The sequence below is a fragment of the Vipera ursinii genome (assembly GCF_947247035.1).
Source record: "Vipera ursinii genome assembly, contig: scaffold_280, whole genome shotgun sequence".
NCBI classification, from domain to species: domain Eukaryota; kingdom Metazoa; phylum Chordata; class Lepidosauria; order Squamata; family Viperidae; genus Vipera; species Vipera ursinii.
The window spans coordinates 12,541-31,855 of record NW_028148410.1 but is presented as its reverse complement, the minus strand read 5'-3'; the positions used below and the strand labels follow the sequence as shown (position 1 = coordinate 31,855).

Below are 19,315 nucleotides of genomic sequence, written 5' to 3'. Positions count from 1 at the left end.
AACCATCTTTTTATTTATGCCTCCATCCCTCCATCTATCCCTCATCCACCTATTCATTATCTTATCTATCTTCCTGCCTGCCTGCCTGCCTATCTATCTATCTATCTATCTATCTATCTATCTATCTATCTATCTATCTATCTATCTATCTAAATGACATATGCCTCACACCCACTTCACATGGCAGGTGAACAATGTAGAAGCTGCTGAGAGCAATTCATATTGTTAACGTTTTCATACTGATCCGTGCTGTCTCCCCTTTCAATCCGTTGCAGGAAATGTCTCAAAAATTGTCTTTCAATGTGAAGAAAGATAATTTACTTTAAATTTAATTAAATTCAATCCCCAGATTTGGAGAAATAACACAGATCCTCTGATCCAAAATTCCTGCTTTTTAAATTCCATGTGGCAGGCTGTTCCACAGGATGACCACTGGTGCCAGTGTTTCTCAGTCTCAGCCACTTTAAGATGCATGGATTCAACGCCCAGAATTCCCCCCCCTGGGGAATTTGGTCCAGCCACACTCCAAACCCCTTAAAATCAGCCAAAATAATTCCAAGAGAAACTTGAAAGAAATTCTAAACCTTCCGAGAATAAAGCAGAAAAACAGAAGCCTCTTTTTCCAGTCTCAACCAAACCTTCCATAAATTGAGATTCGTGGTTTGTAGGCCCACTAGCTGAAACAGCCCAGGCTCTCCAACCACTCCCGGCACACCTCCTGTCCCCCCGACCCTATTCCTGCCCTCTTTGTGTGGGTCCAACCGAGGCACAACTTTGGGGTACCAAGAGGTGACCAAAGGCAATTTCTTCCCTGTTTCACATCGTCTCTGCCCTTCTGACAGGTTATGCCCATCGACAGTGTGACCTGAACGGCAGCTGGGCGTTGGTGCCCAACAAGAACCGTACCTGGGCAAACTATACCGAATGTGCCAAGTTTCTTGTCCTGAACAGCACGGATAAGGTGAGCGGCGACCTGGGTGACGAGAAGGATGTGGAACACAACGGGGGTTTGAATTTGATTGATCGATCGATTGATTCATTCATTCATTCATTCATAATCTTTATTTATTTAATCATAAATTATTAACTTACAACCAGAAGTTGTAGCTGCTCCATCACTGGAGGCTTTTAAGAAGAGATTGGACAACCCTTTGTTGGAATATCATAGGGTCTCCTGCTTTAGCAGGGGGTTTGACTAGATGACCTCCAGAGTCCCTTCCAACTCAGCTCTGATTCTGTACAGGTCTCCTGCGTGAGCAGGGGTTGGACTAGATGACCTCCAAGGTGCCTTCCAACTCTGTTATTCTGTTATTTACTTATAATCTACATTGATTAATTAAACATAATAAATTAAATATAATTAATTAGTTGATTGATTATTTTTATTGGATTTCTATTCCGCCTTAGTTATTGTCATAAACAACTCAAGAGAGCGAACATACATGATACTCCTTCCACCTCTTATTTTCTGCACAACACCCTTGTGAGGTGGGTGCGGCTGAGAGAGAAAGACTGGCCCAGAGTCACCCAGTCGGCTTTCATGTCTAAGGCGGGACTAGAACTCCCGGACTCCTGGTGATTGGCTCAAAGTCCTCCAGGTGGCTTTCATGCCTAAGGCAGGACTAGAACTCACCATCTCCTGCTCATTGGCCCCAAATCTCCCAACCAGTTTCGATGCCTAAGGAGGGACGAGAACTCACCGTCTCCTGGTCATTGCCCAAAATCACCCAGCTGGCTTTGTTGCCTAAGGCGGTACTAGAACTCACAGTCTCCTGTTGATTGGCTCAAAGTCACCCAGCTGGCTTTCATGCCTAAAGTGGGACAAGAACTCACTGTCTCCTGGTCATTGGCTCAAAGTCACCCAGCTGGCTTTCATGCCTAAGGAGGGACTAGAACTCACCGTCTCCTGGTCATTGGCCCAAAATCTCCTAACCAGTTTTGACACCTAAGGAGGGACTAGAACTCACCGTCTCCTGGTGATTGGCCCAAAGTCACCCAGCTGGCTTTCATGCCTAAAGTGGGACTAGAACTCCCCGTCTCCTGGTGATTGGCCCAAAGTCACCCAGCCGGCTTCATTCAATGCTAGCTTGGAACTGACCTCCACCCATCTTAGATTGACAAACACATCTCTGCATCCTTTTGTATGTGTGTGTTGCAGGAAGTTTTTCATCGGCTTTATGTGATTTATACCGTTGGTTATTCCATCTCGCTGGGATCGCTGACAATTGCGGTTATGATCTTAGCTTATTTCCGGTAAGTTGGCCCCATGGCTGATGAGAAGATCCCTTTTCCCCTGCGAGGTTTGCAAATAAGGTCAAGAAAGTCAAAATGGCAGCTACGGCAATGCCAATCCCCACCCCTTGTGAAGGTCCGCCCCTTCACATGTCCAAACAAAGGGGTGGGGCTTCCATCACATGTATTTATAACCATAGAATCCTAGAATCCTATGACTGGAAAGGACCTCGGAGGTCATCTAGTCCAACCCCCTGCCCGAGATAGGAGATCTTATACCATCCCAATCAAACTAATGACCAATCTTTTCTTGAAAAGCTCTCTGCCATCTTGACTTAATTGACCCACATACAGGCCAACATTGGCTTTTAGCCACCATAACCGGTTTTAAATCAGTTTATGGGGCTCTTAAGCCATTATTTTGTATTTCACGTAAAGAAAAAGCAGCACAGAAGATCCTTATTGCTTTTGTAGTGTTTGCTTGCTTTCAATCTATCCATGCACTGTGTTCTATATCTTATTTCTATCTGTTTCTAAATTTATAAAAGCTGCTATTTCATAAACAAGCGACTTTTGTCCTGTTGTTTTGGCTTTTCTGTTCTTTTTTTCTACTGCTATTCTATTCTGTTCTGTTCTGTTCTGTTCTACTCTATTCTGTATGTTCTGTGCTATTCTGTTCTCAATTCTCTATTCTTTAATCTATTCTGTTCTACAATCTAATCTATTCTATTCTCTATTCAGTATATACTGTTCTGTTCTCTGTTCTCTATTCTTTATTATATTCTCTATTCTATTCTATTCTATTCTATATTCTATATTCTATATTCTATATTCTATATTCTATATTCTATTCTATATTCTATTCTATTCTATTCTATTCTATTCTATATTCTATATTCTATTCTATATTCTATATTCTATATTCTATTCTATTCTATTCTATTCTATATTCTATATTCTATTCTATTCTATTCTATATTCTATATTCTATATTCTATATTCTATATTCTATTCTATTCTATATTCTATATTCTATTCTATTCTATTCTATTCTATTCTATATTCTATATTCTATATTCTATTCTATTCTATTCTATTCTATATTCTATATTCTATATTCTATTCTATTCTATATTCTATATTCTATTCTATTCTATATTCTATTCTATATTCTATATTCTATTCTATTCTATTCTGTTCTATTCTATTCTATATTCTATTCTATATTCTATATTCTATTCTATTCTATTCTATATTCTATATTCTATTCTATTCTATATTCTATATTCTATTCTATTCTATTCTATTCTATTCTATTCTATTCTATTCTATTCTATTCTATATTCTATATTCTATTCTATTCTATTCTATTCTATTCTATTCTATTCTATTCTATTCTATTCTATTCTATTCTATTCTATTCTATTCTATTCTATTCATTTCCATTGCATTTTCATTTTATTATTTTACTTCATTGTATTTTCTTTTTATTATTTCTTTTTTTTTACTTTTTTATTTCTTTTTTTAACACCCCTGCCTGCCTCCTACACAAGTAGTCCTTGACTTACAATCACAACAGAGCCCCAAATTCCTGTTGCTAAGTGAGATATATGTTGAGTGAGTTTTGCCCCATTTTACGACCTTTCTTGTCACCGTTAAGTGAATCACTGCAGGTGATAAGTTAACAACACAGTTGTTAAGTGAATCCGACTTCCCCCATTGACTTTGTTGGTCAGACGGTCGCAAAAGGGGATCACGTGACATTCCCCCCCCCCAGGACAGTGGAGCCATCATAAAGACGAGTCAATTGCCAAACATCTCAATTTCGATCAGGCGACCGTGAGGACGCTGCAGCAGTCCTAAGACTGAAAAAGTCCTAAGTCCCTTTTTTCAGTGTCGTTGCAACTTCAAACGGTCACTAAATGAATGGACGTATGCCGAGGACTACCCTCGCTGAATTTGTATGGTTTATTTATTCTAGTTTTATTGATTGATTAAACTCAGACGCCGCCTGTCTTGCCATTAATCAACCAGATGGGTTCACGTCTGAGTCCACTCCAGCCAAATTCAAGTCACCAGTTCGAATGCCGCTCCCAAGGTCAGCCTGCGAACGAATCCCTTGCCGAGGATTAGAAAAGTGCTGAAATTTCGCATTTTTTTTCTTGTTCCAGACGTTTGCACTGTACCCGGAACTACATCCACATGCATTTATTCGTCTCCTTCATGCTTCGGGCGATCAGCATCTTCGTGAAGGATGCCGTGCTGTATTCCGGCTCGGCCTTGGAGGAGATGGAGATCATTCCGGAGGGCGAGTTCCTATCCATGACCGAGGCTACCCCGACGGATAACTCAACCCTGGTTAGTTTCTCCTGCTTGCAAAGGAATGGTCAAAGACGTCCTTGATTTGTTTAATTGCATTCTGCTTTTACTACTTTATAAGTAACACGGTGAACGTGCCTCCCTCCCCCTATTTTTCCGCAACAACCACCCTGCAAGGCTGAGAGAGAGAGAGCGCATGGCCCACAGTCACTTGGCTGGCTTTCATGCCTCAGGAGGGACTAGAACTCCCCGTCGCCTGGTGATTGGCCCAAAGTCACCCAGCCGGCTTTTGTGCCTAAGGCGGGACTAGAACTCACCGTCTCCTGGTGACTGGGCCAAAGTCAACCAACCACCTTTCATGCCTAAGGCGGGACTAGAACTCTCCATCTCCTGGTGATTGGCCTAAAGTCACTCAGCTAAGGCAGGACTAGAACTCACTGTTTCTTGGTGATTGCCCCAAAGTCACCCAATTGGCATTTATTCCTAAATTGAGAGTAGAACTCACTGTCTCCTGGTGATTGGTGCAAGGTCACCCAGCTGGCTTTCATGCCTGAGGCGGGACTAGAACTGACCATCTGGTGTCTGACCCAAAGTTACTCAGCTAAGGTGGGACTAGAACTCACCGTCTCCTGGTGACTGGGTCAAAGTCAGCCAGCCAGCTTTCCTATCTAAGGCTGGACTACAGCATACCGTCTTTTAGTGATTGGCCCAAAGTCACCAAACTGGATTTCATGCCTGAGGCAGAACTAGAACTTACCATCGCCTGATGATCGGCCCAAAGTCAGCCAGCTGGCATTCATGGTTTAAGGGAGGACTAGAACTTACCATCGCCCAGTTTAAACAGCCTGTCCAATGTCCACAGCAGGACTTATCAATACTGTCTAATTAACTCCTCTCTCTCTCTCTCTCTCTCTCTCTCTCTCTCTCTCTCTCTCTCTCTCTCTCTCTCTCTCTGTGTGTGTGTGTGTCTCTTTGTGTGTGTGTTTGTGTGTGTCTGTGTCTCTATCTCTCTCTGTGTCTGTCTCTTTGTGTGTGTGTGTGTGTGTGTCTGTCTGTCTCTCTCTGTGTGTGTGTCTGTCTCTGTGTCTGTCTCTCTCTCTGTGTCTGTCTCTTTGTGTGTGTGTGTGTGTGTGTGTGTGTCTGTCTGTCTCTGTGTGTGTGTCTCTGTCTCTGTCTCTCTCTCTCTCTCTCTCTCTGTGTCTGTCTCTTTGTGTGTGTGTGTGTCTGTCTGTCTCTGTGTGTGTGTGTCTGTCTCTCTGTGTCTGTGTGTGTCTGTGTCTGTGCGTCTCTCTCTCTGTGTCTCTCTCTGTCTGTCTCTCTCTCTGTCTTTGTCTCTCTCTGTGTGTCTCTCTGTGTGTCTGTCTGTCTGTCTGTCTGTCTGTCTCTGTCTCTCAGTACCTGTCTCAGTATTCTCCTCAGGTGGGCTGCAAACTAGTGGTGACCCTCTTCCTCTACTTCCTGGCCACCAGTTACTACTGGATCTTGGTGGAAGGACTCTACCTCCACAGCCTCATCTTCATGGCCTTCTTCTCGGAGAAGAAATACCTCTGTGGATTCACATTGTTTGGCTGGGGTGAGTTGGTCTTTCTGCCAAGGCTACCTCCAGAGGCTGGAGGATCTCAGGAGCTTCCAGAAGTTGGCCTCTTGGCTGTGAGATATCTATAAACACCTCTTTACAACTCAACTTTGACGGGGGGGGGGCTTTTGGTAAAAAAAATAAAGAAGGAAAGATCAAATTGAGATACAAAGATGTCCCAAAACGGGACAATTCAGAACACCCACTTGGGAGACCCTCTAGATGTTGGTGGAAAGGCGAGATTTATGGAAATCATGGTGTAGATTAAATCGTGATTTAAATAAGATCCTTCCTTCTGGACAACATCCACCTACGTGGTTGATAAAAGTTCCCACTGACAAGATGGGCCCTAAATCAACTCATTAAAGATCTATAGATGTTATTGCCCAAAATTGACCTTGAGGTTGAGTGAAAGAGTTCCTGAACTTCTTCTGAACATTTTGGTGAAATTTACAGGGTTAGGGTGAGGAGAATGAGCTCCTAGTGACTTGGGCCAACTTTGTGGCCTTGAGATCTGAATTCCCAAAGGTGTTCAAAGCGATGCACAGGTGGAGTAAGAGAGGATCTCTCTTCAAACAGCTTCCACATTTTGGGTATTAGATGATGGTGGAACTCTTGGGGTCCTGGTACCCTCTGAGCTTGGTTGTTCTCTTGCAGACGTTTCATGACCCAACTAGGTAATTCTGTCACTGCTAGTGAGCGAGGATTCTGATGATGTTACCTAGTGGGGTCATAAAACGTCTGCAAGACAACAATCAAGCTCAGAGAGCACCAAGGACCCCACAGTCCTCCTCCTCCTCCTCTCTGTAAACTCCACTCCCTTCTACACTGAAGATGTTACTTAGTTGGGTTATGAAATGTCTGCAAGAAAACCATCAAACTCAGAGAGCAGGGAGGACCCCACAGTTCAACCCCAAACTATAAATATTCTAGTTTAGTGTTTAGGGTCTAGAGGGGCAAGGCTAGTTAGATGTTTCTTCAACTGTTTGGAGGGCTAGTGGCAAGTAAAGGACCCTCAGCTATTAAAAGTTGAACCTTGCCAAGTCAGATGTTGGTTCTTCTCTAGAGCTCTCCTATTTCTTGGGGAACGTTAGACGGCACGTCAAAAGTCAACTTTCTCTAAAGATCTACCTGCTCCTGTTCTTCTCCACTAACTCAAAAACATGCATCCAGAGAAATCGATCGCCTCTTCTCTCAAGACTTTTCATATCTGCAATAGTGATAAATGAGGTCCTCTAGTTCTTCAGCCAGTAATGTCCCAAAACAATGTCAATGAGGTTTACATCCTTTCAAGGTGGCTCAGAAGACTCCAAAGGTCACTTGGGTGGAAATGATCTCAGTTTATTTAACCTAGAAACATCTGGCTTTGCCTTTCACGTGGCTTTGGAGCCGCCAGACTTGAGTGTCTGGTCTTGAGTTCCTCCATCTTAAATCCTTCAACAACATGTCCTACAGGAGAAGGTCAGGAGGACTTTTTGAAGGCCACCAAAGTCTCCATGTCCTCCTGAACATGTCTGCGAGGTGGGATGGAACCCCTCAACCCCCAAGATCGGAGAACTGCCTCCATCAACTTTTTTTCCTCTCTTCTTCCACCCCGTCTTTGAGATCAGGTCTCCGAGTTTACCCTGAGCACATTTGTCTGGACACGAGAACAGAAAGCTGCAATTTTAGCCGAAAACAGGATGTGGGATGTAGTGGTGGGCAGATCATTAGCCAAGGTCTGTTTTGCTTGCAGGCGTCAAGGAAACATTAAGATCTCCAAAATAGCTTGGGCTGACCGAGGAAGGTGGACATTTTGTAGAAGCATGGGTATATGCATGTGAGAGACATTTTAGAGAGACTTGTCACAGTCATTCTCAAATCCATGATAGGTTTTGAAGAGAAGAACCACAGGAGGGTTGACTGAGTCTCATTGACTGAGTCTTGGGAATTGGGACCTTCTTGAGTGCGCCACCAGGTTGACCACCAGCTTGCTTCTGGGAGGCCACAAGTTCTCATGAACTTTTGCTCCTAGAAGTCTTCAATTCACGCTGATCCTTCACCGTTCCGGCATTCCCTTAGAAATGTCATAATAGATGATTCTATTAGGATTGGTCACAGAATCAGCCAGATATTCAGACTAGATTTGGCCTTCAGGTCACTCTTGAGTCCTTCTCAAGGACCTGGAATAGCCAGATGTTGTTTGATGGATTAAAAATATTGTCAGCTCTTCCAAGTCAAGCTGCCTCTTGCAATTGACCGATGGGGAATTTGTCAATGCTGGTAGTGTTCAAGGGATGCTCCAGATGTTTCGGGATTGCACCCAAGGCGCTATCACTATTGATCCTACTTTTGCTTTCTTTTGCCACATTTGTCCGACTTCTATTTCCAGGTCATTTTGTGACATTTGCCAGTTCTTTCTCTTCTGCTGTCTCCAGGTACGGGTGTCCTCAATTTATGACCACAGCTGATCCCAACATTTACGTTGTAAAGCGAGACATTTGTTAAGATTATGCCGCACCTTTGCAAAGGGCCAAATGTAAAGAGAAACTTTGGCGAAGAAAGATCAGGTTGTTTTTTAATGCATTACATGCCAAAATCCACCTTGGAAGGGAAATATTCCTTGAAATATTGGCTCGGAACCTGGAACGTCTGATATGCATTAACAAACTCATCTACCGTTAAAAAAAAACCACATTGTCTCTCTCAAAAATTAACCAATTTTCTTTTATTATCTCATAAGCTTTCTGCGTGTTACAGTCCAGCTTGGAACATGACTCTCAAAGTGGAAGCAGGCTGTAAATTACATTACTTTATGCAATAATAAAATAAAATGAGGCTGTGGAGATTTTTATTTTATTTTATTTCTCTCTGCCAAAGGGGTGGGAAGTTGGCCGTACGGGCTGGAGAAAAAAAATCCCTCCGTTCGCGCAGATAATGGTTTATCTCAGAGACGGGTGCCATATTGTCTAGCTTCGACAGCCAAATCAGAGAGTAGAAATGCCGAAAAAATGTGAGAAAAGTAGAATTAGCTTCTTTAAACTGGATTAAATCCAGCCAGCGAATAGATTTGCAAATTAAATGTTTCGCTCTCTGGTCTTCCGGAAGAAAGTTTGCTATATTGTACCTATTCACCAAACCATGATCACCTGGTGGCCTACTTTCCACATCTATTCTTCTATCGCTATGTACCTAAAAGGGTTAAACCAAAAGGCGCTTATTTTGGGACTGTCTATTGCTAATAACTGGCAAATAATTTCCCAATGGCCTCTGTAAAAATTCTGTCCTTTTTTTTTTATGGAGCTGCAAATACTTAGAAAATACACATTTTTTTAAAAAAAACCCAAGCTTTCTGCTTTTTTTGCTGTCTTTCTCCATTTTAGCCACTTACAAAGTTTTGCCAATGTTTAATTATTAAATATATCTGTTTTAAAGGCTTTTTTTTTTACAGCGGAGAGTTGGCTGTGCTTGCTCTGATTTGAATCGAAGGACTGACTGTGGGAGGGAAGATGGCTGTTATTCTGGGGACAGGCTAAACTGGAAATGATCCATGGGAATTTTCCAATGAGAAAGAAAGAAAGAAAGAAAGAAAGAAAGAAAGAAAGAAAGAAAGAAAGAAAGAAAGAAAGAAAGAAAGAAAGGAAGGAAGGAAGGAAGGAAGGAAGGAAGGAAGGAAGGAAGGAAGGAAGGAAGGAAGGAAGGAAGGAGAGAGAGAAGGAGAGAGAAGGAAGGAAGGAAGGAGAAGGAAGGAAGGAAGGAAGGAAGGAGAGAGAAGGAGAGAGAAGGAAGGAAGGAAGGAGAGAGAGAGAAGGAGAGAGAAGGAAGGAAGGAAGGAAGGAAGGAAGGAAGGAAGGAAGGAAGGAAGGAAGGAAGGAAGGAAGGAAGGAAGGAAAATAAAAAGGAAAGGAACATCCATCTTCTCCTGGATCTTCTGATCTCTTCCTGGTCCTTCAGCTCTTCTAACGGTGGCTCCATCACCACCATGACTGAGTCTCTCCACATCCTGATGGCCTTCCTTTTCTTCGCTTTCCAAAGCAGGACAATTTGAACCTGGTGGTCTCCTTTTTTTCCCCTTCTGCCTTTCCTAGCATCATGGAACCTCTCCAGAGCAGACATCAGGTGTGTCCAGAGTAGGTCATCTGAATCTTCTTTTTCCTTCCACCTTTCTGAGCATCAGGAGGTTCTCCAGAGAGCTGGGTCTTCACATCATATCTACGAAATAGGATAATTTGAACCCAGGACAATTGTGCCTCCAATAAGGATTTCCGATGCAGCTGTTACCTTTGTTCTAAACGAAACACAGATGTCTGCCACAAAGTGCTAACGAGACAACACCACAACTCTCCCCGCTTCACACACACACACCAGGAAGGTTGCTGGTGACAAATATGAAATATTGATCCGATTTTGAGACTCATTCCTGCGATTTGATTTCCATCTTTCAGGCCTTCCGGCTGTGTTTGTCACAATATGGGCAACTCTTCGAGCGACATTAGCAGACACCGTGTAAGTGTCCAGAGTGATTTTGCTCTACATGAATTTCCTTTCATTAAGAAAAAAAAATGCTTTATCTAACTTTGAATCCTGCGGTACAAGTTTTATTTTTTATTTCTCCAGAAATTCAGAACCTATTCCATTTAAACATGGAATAGAAATAATTTGGTAGAGATAGATAGATAGATAGATAGATAGATAGATAGATAGATAGATAGATAGATAGATAGATAGACAGACAGACAGAGACAGACAGACAGATAGATAGATAGATATAGATAAGTGATAGAAGAGAGAGGATAGGATAGATAGATAGATAGATAGATAGATAGATAGATAGATAGATAGATAGATAGATAGAATGAGCGAGAGAAAGAGATAATAAACAGATAATAGAGATGGATGGATGGAAGGATGATGATAAGTAGAACATATAGATAGATATAACTTCATTTATATTTATGTGGATAACTAATAAACTTGCCGCTCTAAAGAGTTGTAAACTTGGTTTCTGTCTGATCTTGTTTTAAATATTTTTTCCTTTGCTCAAATAAGAGTGAATGTAGGCAATAGGCACACACTGCCTGTCTGATTGAAAAAAAAAATTGGCGCTTGAGGATATTTTTAATCCCAGAGTGCCACATGATTTGTTTTGCTAATAGTCATAATTTGTGTAGCCATGACATTTTTATTCCTCATGAAGCTGGCTGGATCATTTATTACCTCAACATTACTTTCTATTTTTTTTAAAAAGATATGTGTGTGTATGTGTGTGTACACACACACACACACACACACACACACATATATATATAAATATTCGCTCAAATTCAATGACTGGGTTATTTTTACAAAAAAAAAACAACAGTCAAGGGAATTTTGTAAAACCCATAGTATGAATAAAAGCTAGTGTTTTTCAAACCTGGTAACTTTTAAGATGTATGAACTTCGACTCCCAGAATCACCCAGCTAGCAAGGGCAGCTGTGGAATTCTGGGAGCTAAAGGCCACATATCTTACAGTTGCCAAATTTGAAAAACACTCTTAAAGGCCAACCTGTTTGGATCTGTGGTTCCTGAAATAGACAGACCTACTCCCTTATTTTTAAAGGGTAGACTACTCCTTTACCTGGAAGCTCAACCTCTCATAAATTTGCTTTCCCAGCCAGGCTGGGGATGGTTTCAACAGATCTTTTGATAAATGAAGATTATAGAAGTTTCTGAAAACAGTCCCTAGAATGGAAAGCTATTTTATAACAATCAATCAATCAATTAATAAATCAGATTTATGAAGCAGCTTCTTCTTTTCTTGGCAGATGCTGGGATTTAAGCGCCGGCTATTTCAAGTGGTTCATCCAGGTGCCCATCCTCACGGCCGTGTTGGTGAGTCGGAGCCAAGGAGAAGTCTGGGAAGGGAGAAAGAGGAGAAATTAACAGGCAGGGGTCAAAAAAGTACAGATGGCGGATGGGGTTGCACAGGGAAAGCCGTTCCCTTTTTTACAGGCCTTGCCTGTTATTTAAATCAGAGTTACTCAACCTCAGCAAGTTTAAGGTGGGTGGACTCCCAGAATCCCCTAGCCAGCGTGCTTGAAGAGGGGAGGACTTCCATTCCCCAAATCCCCCAGCTGGCATGGTTTAAGAAGGGTGGACTTCATCTTCCAGAATCCCCCAGCCGGCATGCTTTAAGAAGGGTTGGACTTCCACTCCCAGAATCCCCCAGCCAGGATGCTTTTAAAGTGAGTGGACTTCCACTCCCAGAATCCCCCAGCCGGCATGCTGCCTGGCTCCCCTTCATAGAACAAAGTCCCAGCACTGGAAGGGACCTCAAAGGTCATCTAGTCCAACCCCAAACTGAAGGCAGGAGACCTTACAGGTAATCCTCAACCTACGACCACAACTGTACCCAAAATTTCTGTTGCTAAGCAAGACAGTTAAAGTGAGTTTTGCCTGATCTTATGACGTTTCTTGCCACAGTTGTTAAGTGAATCACTGCAGTTGTTAAGATAATCACAGGGTTGTTAAGTGAGTCCAGTTTCCCCCATTGACTTCGCTTGTCAGAAGGTCGCAAAAGGGGATCACGTGACCCTGGGATGCGGTGAACGTCATAAGTATGAGTCAATTAGCAAGTGTCTGAATTTTTAATTTTGAGCACGTGACCATGGGGGGGTGGGGTAGGGGTGCTGCAATGTGGTAAGTGTGAAAAGTGGTCCTAAGTCGCTTTTTGCAGTGCTGTTGTAACTTCGAACGGTCACTATACAGACGTCTGTAAGTCAAGGACTACGTGTACACCATCAGACTGGGTTGTCCAGTTTTTGAAATCTCCAGCAAAATTGCCACAATGGGCGAGAAACTCAGAAGCTGAGCAGAGATCTCTTCCCGAGACTGCAAGTCACAAATAACTGCACACACAAAGATACACGCACAACCCAGTGGCCGGGACAAAGCTGCCAGCGTCCCTTGGGGAGGGGGGGGTGTCTGCAGACCTCAATCCGAACCCATCTCGGCTTCCTTCAGACGTGGGGAAGACAACATTTGCGGGGAAACTGAGGCGGGCTTCCCAGCCTGAGAATTTTTTTCATTTATTTTTTGCAAGACAAACCAACATCCATCCTGGGCAAACCATTGTTCTGTGGTCAGTGGACCGTAAATGGAAAAGGGCTGGCGTCATCTCCTCTGGCCAACTTCCCCCATTCTCATCGCTCCAAAATGTCTGGGTGGTCCAGAAAGTGGGTGGAGGTGGGAGGGGTGCCGGATAGCCGGAATAGCCTGCTGTTAGATCTCAAACCTGGTTAGCCAGCGATGCCCTCTCGGGTTTTTTTTGCAACCACGCACCCCCCAAGGTTTTGGTTGTTGTTGTTGTCGTTTTACATCCTGGGCCTGGAGGTCTCTGCCTTGTCCCCATCCCACCTTCACACACACCCCCAAAAAGTCACTCTGGGTGGGTTTGATTCGACTGCAATTTGTATTTATTTTTCTCTTTCTGGATCCTAGCTGCAAGGGGAGGGTGGGCGATAGAAAGGAAGTAGGTGTGTAATTATATGTGTGTGTGTGTGTGTATGTGTATATGTGTGTGTGTGTGTGTAAATTTTAAATTGCTAACAAAGAATTAAGGGAGACTGAAATGCATTTCTAACTTATTAGTTTTCATCAGTCAGCCATACCCTTCTGAGATTCGAACCTGGGCTGATTGCGCATTAGGCAGTTGTTTTCACCTCTAGGCCACAGGATCTCTCTCGCTTTGTTAGCTGAGAAGCAAGGGGAGATATATATGTCAAATGCTTGTTAGCTATTTTTTCTCAGCTAACAGAGCGAGAGAGAGCCTGTGGCCTAGAGGTGAAAACAACTGCCTAATGTGCAATCAGCCCAGGTTCGAATCTCGGAAGGGTATGGCTGACTGATGAAAACTAATAAGTTAGAAATGCATTTCAGTCTCCCTTAATTCTCTGTTAGCAATTTAAAAAATTTTCACAAATATGAGCTGTCACTGTTGTGACTACTGCCTGTCGATGGCCTTCAGGTTAGGCTGACACAGGAAATAAAGATTTGTCCCATGTTTGGGGCCTAGCAAGGTAATCTAAATAGTTAACAAGCATTTGACATTATATATATATATATATATTAAACTATCGCTCCCTTTCCCACGCTCTCCCACTGCTTCCCTTTTTTTTCTTTTTTCCTCCTTTTTCTTCTTTCTCTCTTCTCCTCTCTCTTCTCCTCTTTTTCCCCTCCTTTCTCCTTCCTTTTTTCCTCCTTCCCTTCCCTTCTCTTCCTTCCTTCCTTGCTCTTCGCCTCCCTTTCCTTTTTTTCTCCTCTTTCTCCTTCTCCCTTTTTCCTCTTCTCCTCCTTCTCTTCCTTCTTTCACTTTCTCCTTTTCTTTCCTTTTCTCTTCTCCTTCTTCCTCCTCCCCTTCCCTTCCTTTCTTGTTTATCTTCTCCTTTCTCCCTTTCCGGTCTTTCCTCCTCCTCCTCCTCCTCCTTCCTTCCCTTTGTCCCCTTCCTCCCTCCCCCCTCCTCCTCCCTTCTTTCCTTTTCTCTTACAGGCAAACTTTATCCTGTTTATCAAAATCATCAGAGTCCTTGCGACCAAACTCCGGGAAACAAACGCGGGCAGGTGTGACAGCAGACAGCAGTACAGGTGAGTCGTTTCCCTCTGGAAAGGGAGCGACAAAGCGGAGAGAAAAGAGGGGAGAATGCAGGAAGGGAGAAAAAAGAAAGGAAAGGAAAGGAAAGGAAAGGAGGGAAGGGAAGGAGACGGGAAGGGGGAAAGAGGGAAGGGAAAGGAAAGGAAAGGATGAAGAAGAAAGGGAGGGAGGGAATTGGAAGAAGGAAGGAAGGGGAAGAGGAAGAAAAAGGGAGGGATGGGAAAGGAAAGGAAGTAGAGGAAGAAGAAATGGAAATAGAGGGGGGTGGAAGGAAGGGGAAGAGGAGAGAGGAAGGAAGAAAAAAGGAAGAGGGAAGGAAAAGGAACATGGAATGGGGGAAGGAAAGGAAGGAGAATAGGAAGAAGGAAGGGGAAGAAGGAAGGAAGGGATATCAAGAGGGAAAGTGAAGAGGAAGAGAAGGAAAAATGGAGGAAGGGAAAAGAGGAAGGAAAAGGGAGGAGGGGTAGGAAAAAGAAGATGGGAGGAGGAGGAGGAGGAGGAAGGGGCGAAGGGAAGGGGGTCCGTGCAGCAGCTGCCCATCAGCCCCAGGAGACAAAGGCAGGCACATCTGACCCCCGTCGCTAACTGCGCCCCGGAGGGAGCCTCCACCGGCTGCAAACGAGGCCCACGCGGAGGCGGAAGAGAGGGATTCTTCGGCCAAGTCCCCACAAATCTGGAAACAATTAGCCAGGGGGCACCGAGATCCTGTGGTTGTGCGGGGGGGGGCCCAAGCAAGCCCTCCCACCCTCTGGCATCGGCCCTCGCGGTGTCCCGGCTGGAAAAACACCCTCCCGGCTTTGTCCAAACCGACATTCACCCTTCAAGAGGGTGAAATAAATCTCGAGGAAAATGATAGGCTGAGAACGAAACTTTGGGGTTTATGCAAAGCCGGGCCAAACCATCCCGCTGGCCTCGCCTGCTTCGAATTAAAATATTTTCTTTCCAAATTCACATTTCCCACCCACCCCTCTTTCTCCTCCCCACCCGCACCCGGGGCTGCCAAGCCAACTGTGCCAGCCCGACCGAGGCAGGTTCTCTTCGCCTCTGCCAGCCTGCCACGTCCTGTGCCGTTTGGGGGGGGGGGTCTCCAGGCCTTTCCTGGCAGAGGATTGTGGGGGGGGGAGAGCGAAGAAGGGGCTTGCGAGCTAGTCCTCGCCCTACCCCGACCCGCAGTTTTTATGGGAAGGCGCCTGTTAAACCAGCCGTGCCTGATTTTGCACCTGTAAAAGGCCCTGAATCGCTGCAGCCATTAAGTGAATCGTGTGGTCGTTAAATAAATCCCACTTTCTGCATTGATCTTGCTTGCTGGAAGGCAGGTGGGAAGGTTGCGAGGTTCCTTCCTTTCTCTCTCTTATCCCTCCCTCCCTCCTTCCCTCCTTCCTTTTCTCTCCTATCCCTCCCTCTCCTCCTCCTCCTCCTCCCCCTCTTCCTCCCTTCTAGCACTGATGAGGTTCCCTAGTTGGGTCATGAAACGCCTGCAAGGAAACCCACCTAGCTCAGAGAGCACCAGGGACCCCACAGTCCTTCCTCCTCCTCCTCCTCCTCCTCCTCCTCCTCCTCCTCCTCCTCCTCCTCCTCCTCCTCCTCCTCCTCTTCTCCATACATTCCACTGATGATGTTCCCTAACTGGGTCCTGAAACGTCTGCAAGGAAACCCACCCAGCTCAGAGACCACCAGGGACCCCTCCGTTCATCCCTGAGGTACACTCTTCTATCTATAATTTCTCTCTTTCTCTGCAGGAAACTCTTGAAATCCACCCTGGTCCTCATGCCGTTATTCGGAGTCCACTATATCGTTTTTATGGCTATGCCGTACACGGAGGTTTCCGGAATCCTCTGGCAAATTCAGATGCACTATGAAATGCTGTTTAACTCCTTCCAGGTTCGTATCGCTCCTACCCCTTCTTCAAAATCACCAGTTTAGGATTTAGGAAGGGTGGTGAAAATGCAATAAAGTGTTGTTTTTTCCCCCCCATCCATGATGTCCGTCCATGAGTTGCAGTTCAACTCTCATAATCCCCATACAACTCGCAAAATTTATAAAGGATTCATTCTTAATAACACTGAATTAAAAAGCAGTTATTAATATAAGTACTTCTCAAATTAATTCTGAAATTTTAATATACATTATTAGTTATTACCCCTCTCTGAAGTCAAATCGGATTTTTATGAGTCTCAGTTGTAATTTCGTCGCTGCCATCCATTCTTTCAATCTTCCTCCATTTTAGTATCCCATAATCCCCCCTCCAGAAAAGAAAACCCAGGGCATGATGGGAAATAAATCATGTCAAGGTAGTCACTCCTTGACAAAGCAAAACCTGTGAACGCAACAGACTGGGTAAAAGCCAATAAACTAGAACTTAACCAGGTGACTTAGGAAGACGTATGAGGGATTCTCCACTATACAGGTAGTCCTCAAGTTACGACCAACATTGAGGCAACATTTATGCTGCTAAGTGAAACATTTGTTGTGAGTTTTGCCTCATTTTACGACCTTTCTTGCCACGGTTGTTAAGTGAATCACTGCAGTTGTTAAGTTAGTCACACGGTCGTTAAGTGAATCCAGCTCCCCCATTGACTTTGCTGATCAGATGGTCGCAAAAAGAGGATCACATGACCCCAGGATGCTGCAACTGTCACAGATACGAGTCAGTTGCTAAGCAATGGTCGCAAGTGTGAAAAACGGTCATAAGTCCCTTTTTTTCAGTGCCGTTGCAACTTTGAACGACCTCTGAGTGGACTGTTGTAAGCCAAGGACAACCTGTATGTTACCCACCCCATTATGGATTAAGTCGGAGTTGGGGGTCAGCCATAGGAGACCTGCCACCCGTAGCCTAAAAATCAGTCCCAGAGTCCAATTTTATTCCTTCTTTTTCTTCCTAGGGATTTTTCGTCGCAATTATCTACTGCTTTTGTAATGGGGAGGTGAGTATCCCAGCCTGCAGAATCAGAGCACCAGGAAGGAAGGAAGGAAGGAAGGAAGGAAGGAAGGAAGGAAGGAAGGAAGGAAGGAAGGAAGGAAGGGAGGGAGGGAGGGAGGGAGGGAGGGAGGGAGGGAGGGAGGGGAGGAGAGGAGAGGAGAGGAGAGGAGAGGAGAGGAGAGGAGAGGAGAGGAGAGGAGAGGAAAGGAAAGGAAAGAAGGGGAGGGAAGGGAAGGGAAGCGAAGGGAAGAAGGGAATGAGAAGGGAAGAGAAGGGAGGGAGGGGGAGGGAAGGAAAGGAAAAGGGGTGGGAAGGGAGGGAGGAGGAGGGGAGGGAAGAGGGAAGGAGGGGAGGAAAGGGAGAAAGGAACAGAGGAATAGGGAAAAAGGAAATGAGGGAGAGGAGAAAGGAAGATGCGAGGGAGGGAGGGGAGGGAGGAAAGGGGGAGGGGGAGGGCATCATTTCTTCAGAGGTGGGAGTAGCTGTTCTAAAAAGCTGCCCAACACACCAAACTGATCCCCCAATGAAGCATTTTTTTCCTTCAAACATTCTGAGTGCCCTGCACAGACTTGCCAATGAAATCAGCTGATTAACGGATCCCTTCTTTAGATTCCAACTGCTTAATTGGGGGGGGGGTGTCTCACAAACCATTTTGACTGCGTTTGTCAGATGTGTATGTGCGAGGCTCATGAACCGCCCCAATGGCTTCAAAAGTCCCTTCCCATCAATCCCCCAAAGGACTCACACAACCATCTAAGACCCCTTCAGGTTTCTCCGATTTTTTTCCTTTTTTTGCCAACTCCAATTTACGCCTCCCCAGAATGTCTTCCGTTAACGGCTCTGGGTCAGAACTTTCCACCAGCCATAATAACCATCCTTTTCTCCCCCACCCCATTCCTCACCCTCCCTAGGTCCAAGCCGAGATTAAGAAGTCATGGAGCCGATGGACATTAGCACTGGACATCCGAAGGAAGGCGCGGAGTGGGAGCACCACCTACAGCTACGGACCCATGGTGTCCCACACCAGTGTCACCAACGTCACCGCCAAAGGGGGCACGCCACTGCCTCTGAACGGCAAACCGGCCTCCGGCGCCCTCAACGGACACCGGAATTTGCCTGGGTACATCAGGAATGGGTCCATCTCAGAAAACTCAGTGGTGTCTTCAGGGCCCGACCATTACAGCAAAGAGGAGGACTATCAGAACAGCTCCGGACTTTACAACGGCTACAAGCCAGCCGCCCTGTTGGAAAAAGAAGAAGAATCTGTGATGTAAACTGGACAAAATGAGATGAGGGTTAGAAAGCCCCACTTAGGGCCCCCTGAAATCACTGCGGGTGGCAAGCAACTTCCAGGAAAATTGATCCCCATCACTGTTTTGTGGAGGGGGGTTTGACTCTCCACTCGATTCTTTGTAACGAGAAACGCCATCTTGCCGGAATGAAGGACGGCAACAATTTTGGCAACCCAGCAGAGTCTCTGCGTTCCCCTGCCCTAGAAGGCAAGGGCGATCCCCATTATCTTTGGGGAGCGCAGGGCAAAGGGGCCAGCGGTCCCAGGGCATTTAGAGTTTTTCTTCTTTAGGGGAACGAAAAGGACCCTGCCCGTAGGCTGATCCATCCGGGAACATTTCAGAGCAAAACTTTCTTTTACCTTCG

The 19,315-nt window shown here is 44.9% G+C and overlaps 1 protein-coding gene across 1 annotated transcript; it reads left to right on the top strand.

Moving 5' to 3' along the window:
• Positions 1-842: 842 nt before the first annotated feature.
• Positions 843-18,974, top strand: PTH1R (parathyroid hormone 1 receptor; the record flags this gene model as incomplete). Its single annotated transcript, XM_083380098.1, has 10 exons — positions 843-961; positions 2,159-2,253; positions 4,404-4,590; positions 5,971-6,124; positions 10,552-10,612; positions 11,915-11,981; positions 14,638-14,732; positions 16,479-16,620; positions 17,622-17,663; positions 18,571-18,974. Coding segments are annotated over 10 exons (1,325 nt in total), but the record flags the coding sequence as incomplete, so codon positions are not given.
• Positions 18,975-19,315: the final 341 nt, after the last annotated feature.